The sequence below is a fragment of the Seriola lalandi genome, unplaced genomic scaffold (genome assembly GCF_002814215.2).
Source record: "Seriola lalandi dorsalis isolate HSWRI2012SDOR001 ecotype SW California unplaced genomic scaffold, Sedor1 jcf7180002054971, whole genome shotgun sequence".
NCBI lineage: Eukaryota > Metazoa > Chordata > Actinopteri > Carangiformes > Carangidae > Seriola > Seriola lalandi.
In genome coordinates this window covers 1,220,603-1,226,524 of record NW_019525522.1, presented here as the reverse complement: position 1 = coordinate 1,226,524, position 5,922 = coordinate 1,220,603, and the positions used below count along the sequence as shown (strand labels likewise).

The following is a 5,922-nucleotide window of genomic DNA, read 5'->3' as shown; positions in this document are numbered from 1 at the left end:
CCTGCTGCAGCGTCCTCCCACTATTGCTGCAACATCTGGCAGACAAGACAGAGCCGTGGAGGAGACACAGTCTGAGGCAGCGCTGCTGTTGTGCACACCAGGAGAGACGCTCTACAGACAGGAATTCAGCGGTAAAGGAACGAAGGTAAAAAAAAAACAGAGGAAGGAATCAGAGGTGTTCTTACTTTAGTTAAGGAGAAATCACAGAGGACTGAAGAAACAACATGTAACTATCAGTGTAAACAGTTTGCAGTAGACCATCCTGATGGAGCGTGCTTCATATATCTCTCTCACTCAAAAGATGATTTAATGAGCGACAACTCTGTACAAAATTTTGAATTTTGAAATGAAAAATTCACCTGTTTTTTGAAGTTAAGAACTTTTGTCATGTGATAGAATAAAAATGTCTAAAATGCTTATCTGCTTTCTCAATTTCCTTCCAGGGTCTGCAAAATACAGCAAAAAAAAAGAGCTTATCTCTAAAACAATCTCCCACATTAAAGTCATCACTGTTCTGTGTTTTTTCCTGCACGTATGTTTCATCATGACATTTCTGTTTTGCACACATCATCATGTTATTTCTCTCCGTCTCAACAGCCACAAATGGGGCAATTGAATCTTACACACGGCGTAGAGAGCAACTCGACTCCTGTCTGTCCGTCCATAGATGACTTCCGTAACCAAGTTTACTCCACATCCTACTCCCTCATCACCGTGTTCGGACTAGTTGGGAACGGCTTCGCCCTGGTGGTACTGATCAAAACGTACCGTCAGAGCTCACCTTTTCATGTCTACATGTTGAACCTGGCTGTTTCTGATCTGCTGTGTGTTATGACACTGCCTCTGCGGGTTCTCTACTATGTCAACAAGGGACAGTGGAACCATGGGGATTTCCTCTGTCGCATCAGCTCCTACACTCTCTATGTAAACCTCTACTGCAGTATATACTTCATGGCTGCCATGTCTATCACACGTTTCTTGGCCATTGTCTTCCCGGTGCAGAATCTGCGGCTGGTCACAGAGACCCGTGCTCGCCTGGTGTGTGTTGGCATCTGGGTGTTTATCTGTCTCTCATCCTCTCCCTTCCTCATGGCTGGTGAACATTTTGACTCCATCACAAATAAAACCAAGTGCTTTGAGCCTCCAAATCAAGCTCAAGGTTTGAAGAAACTAGTCGTGCTGAACTATCTGTCTCTGGTGACAGGCTTTGTCCTGCCGTTCCTCGTAATCCTGCTTTGCTATGCTGGCATAGTCCGCACCCTACTGTCTCGCACCCATGCTGCTCGACGCCAGCGGGGCGCAGGCCTCAGAGCCATCCGAATGATTGTCATCGTCTTGCTGACCTTCCTCATCAGCTTCATGCCTTACCATATACAGCGCACAGTCCACCTGAACTTCCTGTCCCGGACTGACACCACCTGCTCAGAGAAGGTTGCCATGCAGAAGTCGGTCGTGGTGACGCTGAGTCTGGCTGCTGCCAACTCGTGCTTTGATCCAATGCTTTATTTTTTCTCTGGAGAGGGTTTCCGCAACCGTTTGTCCTCGCTGCGCAAGTCGACGACAGGAAGCAACCAGCTACGCACAACCAGGCTGAAGCCCGTCGCAGCCTTAGAGTCTGGAGAAAATCACCAAGCCAGTTAATTCACAAAAGACAGGAGTTCTTCAAACAAGCAGCTTAGGACAAGTTAAAGAGCTCAGGATGACGTGTTCCCTCATTAATAGTCAGGGACAGAGTTGAAAGATGTGAAAGGCCGTTTTAAGAAAGGAGGGCTGATTGACTGATGAAGTCACAGGTATTTAAAAAATGCGAGTTACAGTCTCAGGGGGAAGAGCAAAGAGTGTTCAATATTTAAGTGATGTTGATCTGTATTATTATTATTATGACAGTGACCAGTAGCCTATTGTGTCATAAGAGTTACTCAACCTGACAAATCTCAGTATAAATATGCGGTGTATCAATGTCTGAATGTATTGAAGGTTATGATGTAATATTTCTTTTTATCCAGATCAAGATGCTTGAGTCTTATATATCACACAACCTTGATGTTTACTGAGGACTAAACTCTGCCTTAAACTGACAGCTTAGACCTTTTCTTCATTATTCTTCTTCTACTTCTTTTATTGCTCTTATTTTGTATCATTTTTTGTGGCAATGTTGATGTTGTAATGGCCATAACCATTTTCCATCACTATTTGTCAAAATTTTCTTATAACTATTTTTCCCTGCCATAACCAGTTATTATAATTTCACATGCTTCAGAAAATTACTTATCATATAATTATTATAGTTAATTTTAATTACCCAATTGGGATTTGAATGAATGAATGAGTGAATTTTTTTTATTATTTCTGTGTAACTTTGTTTTAATTCTCAATTTGCAATTTTTTTTTTTTTTTTACCTTTTATGCACCTTAATCTGTTTTGAGATTTAAAACATCAACAGTGAGGAATTTAAAGGACTTTAAAGGAATTATGCTGATTTACTTTCTTGAGTTAGTTGTGAAGATTGATCTGCAGCGTGAACATGAAGCTGCAGCCAGCATTTGGTCACAATCTTCTCGACTTACTGTATGCAAAAAAAAAAAAATCAAATAATAAGCTGCTGTATTTATCGTGTATGCAAACCATATGTCATGTTATGTATAATAACCATAATAAATCATCAAATATGTGTCAGTTCACTATGATCACATCCTCACTGTAATGGAAATCCAATCCAGTTCACTCTGACTGCATGAAGAGTTACACAGTTTGTCCACTAGGTGTCCCACCAGCACACGTATTGATACTCCACCATTTAAATCAACACTGACCACTAAGTCTACTCTATGATCGCTGTTTCTTTGAGACAAGAAAAAAATGAGTTGCTGTTTTCACTCTTAGAAGTTGTGGCACACGTTTACCAACTGAGTGTGTGCTAAATGTATACGTCATAAAACTGTCTAAATGTTTTAACTGAAGGTATAAAACATGTGCTATTTTCAGAATAAAGTAAGAGCACATCCTCATTCTGATATAAAGCCACTGCTTTCATACATAAATTTAACTTTGAGATTAATTAGAAACACAAAACAACACTGACAGACCAAACTGTTGAGGCCGACGCTGGTTTGAACATAGAAGGCCACTGTATGACCACTTCATAAACAGATAATATCAAGCACATGATCGTCTCCCTCCTCCATTTGCACAAAAAGATGTTTGTTTCAGTCTGCAAAGCAGGACCATCTTAGAGATGGGACGTTCCTCGCAGCGGAGATACTCACCATACAGGAAGTAAAGGAGAGGCCCTGCTAAATTCCTAGTTTCTAAAGAGGTTATGAAAAACAGTGCACCCCATTGCATTTCAGCAAACATTGCTGATATAACTGTATTCCTTTCTTCTGTGCTTGAGTTTTGCTGTTTCTTAAGTGTTTTTTCTTTTCAAAAGTTTTGTCTTTGGCAATTCATTTTTACTTTATACATGGGAATCACAATACAACAGGATTTGTACTGTGATTCCCATGGGATTCGAACAACGTTAAAATAGCATGGGCAAAGATATCCTGACATTTATTCTTCTAGCATGAGTCAAGCCCGAAATGATATATTTCCCATAGTGATACAAAGGGGTGTCTCAGTGTTGGGGCACCATGAGCCGCCTGAACAGCTTGAATGCTGCTTGGCATTGATTGTACAAGGCTCTGAACTCTACTGGAGGGATGAACACCATTCTTCCACAAAAGATATTCCCTCATTTGGTGTTTTGATGATGGTGGTGGAGAACGTTGTCAGTAACACATCAGTCTAAAATTTCCCATAGTTGTTCACTTGGGTTGAGATCTTGTGACTGTGAAGGCCATAGCATATGATTCACAACTCAACTTGTTTCTCCACTCATTTTTCAGGTTTTTCCTGTAATTAGTCCGACATCTGTAGGTCAGCTGTTCTACTGATGTAATGGATAAACATAAACTAATAGTATAACTTGATATGACAGAGTTTGTTAGAGGGGCCCCAGTGATTCAGAGACCCCAGAGAGCTTCAGAGGAATACTCAAAAGAGTAATTTAATACCCCTTGAAAATATTGTCTTCGCTTCAGCGATGTGCAGATGTATACCAGGACACTGTGACGTCACCATTTCAACACTAGCTTCAAGTTTAATTCACTTATTCACATTTTTAATTCACATTCAACAGATCTCAGCCTAATTCAACACCTATGAGAGACGTGTCAGACAGCGCTCACCAAATGAGGGAATATTTTTTGGAAGAATGGTGTGTTCATCCCTCTCAATCGGTGGCCTCAAACCTTACTAAGACACTTTATGTCTGTGTTTCCTTTAAAGACTTCCTCTGATGAAAATCGGTGGTTTTTAACCTTGTTAACATGTCCATATGGTGTTTTTTATGTAATACAAGACAAGATATCATAAGAGAAATTAGCACTCAATGCCATGAAAGTGTATTTCCACCTTGTGACTGCAGTGAACCAATGACAATCTCATCAAATCTGATTCAGACAGACGGGGCTTCATACGTCATATAACCTAGAGAACCAATCCTGTCAACTTGTGGGGACAGGGGGGGGGGGGATAAATAAACCCCAAACCTTGTCATTACAGAAAGCTAGAGTTTCTTTAGCACAACCACTAACACTGTGTTAGCTTCTGCCAGTTGCAAGCTAACAAACAACAGCAAATAAAAGATGCTAACTATGCTAACCGTTGTGTTATCTCTGCTAGTAGCCCATTTTGGTCACAATTGACTCCTCATCTGAGTCTGGGTCTGACTGAGGCTCAAACGTGCCGGAGTTTCTCCGCCTTTCTTCTAATGCTAACTATCTTGACACAGACTGCTCCTTCACTTTTCACTGAAATCTTGTCAGCACAGAGAGCGAGAGTTTGCATTAGCACAGCTGCTAAGTGTTAGCCAATGCCAGTTACAAGCAACAAGTACACTTACCGCTCTGATACGTCTTGTAGTCGCGCCGACTCTGGTGCACAACAAACTCCTCACTCTTCAAACTCCTGAGTCTGAGGCTGGTCAGTCTCTCCGGTGTTTCCTCCACTAACCACCTTGATGCTCTCTGCTCTTTCACCTGTCAACCTCAGGCAAGCAGTGGAGGTAAGCGGGGCTCAAGGCCTGATCCAAAATGTCTCAATGAGGAAGATTCCGTTTCTTTTCACTTTTCATGTCGGAAAACCATGTTAAACAAAATATTCATCACAGCAGAGTGTTATTATATTATAATAACATAGTTTAAAACGTCTGGGGAGGGACGTTCATTTGTCACCTGTCTGTACTCTATAGTGTCTTTCATTATGTGCTCTCTGCTTGATGAACAGCCTTGTTTTTCAACCGGCTAGCCCAAATAGTCACAAGTCATGTCACATGTGTTGGTGTTATACTTGAATCTTATATGGTACAAGGGTTCCTGGCTATGCACTATTCCCCATGAGCAGTAAATTAACAAGCACATTGAAAGGAGTGCCCTTTTAGTACAGTATCTCAAGAGTGGTTCACTGTCTCCTGCATGAATTTAGTTTTTTTGGCTGCGTGGGGGCAGCGCAATAAGATGTAAATACAATCAATGACATAGTATCACCTCATAAAGTTGATATGAAGTTGATTCAATCTTCTTTTAGCTCTGTCTTGGTCTCCACCAACTCCTGAGGGAAATATCTGGCTCTTTGGCTGCTGAATGCTCCACTATGTTCACCAGTTAGTCATTAACTTTGTCTGTGTCCTGTCTGGTGCAGGGCTGGTAGCGCACTGTCGGGTTATTAAAAATTTCTTTCAAGAAAATAGCTTAATAGTCGGCTGCTGCTGGAAACAACACTGATGAGAGTTGTGAGACTGAACACAAAGATCAATTGTTTCAGCCCTTAAAATCAAAACAATAATCAATTGATTTCCTCACTATGTGCGATCTCTTTTG

The 5,922-nt window shown here is 41.1% G+C and overlaps 1 protein-coding gene across 1 annotated transcript; it reads left to right on the top strand.

The window, feature by feature from the left end:
* Positions 1 to 2,682, top strand: cysltr1 (cysteinyl leukotriene receptor 1). Its single transcript, XM_023395921.2, has 2 exons — positions 1 to 145; positions 598 to 2,682. The coding sequence occupies exon 2, from the start codon at positions 604 to 606 to the stop codon at positions 1,639 to 1,641; it is 1,038 nt and encodes a 345-aa protein (XP_023251689.1). The 5' UTR covers positions 1 to 145; positions 598 to 603; the 3' UTR covers positions 1,642 to 2,682.
* The last annotated feature ends 3,240 nt before the right edge of the window (positions 2,683 to 5,922 follow it).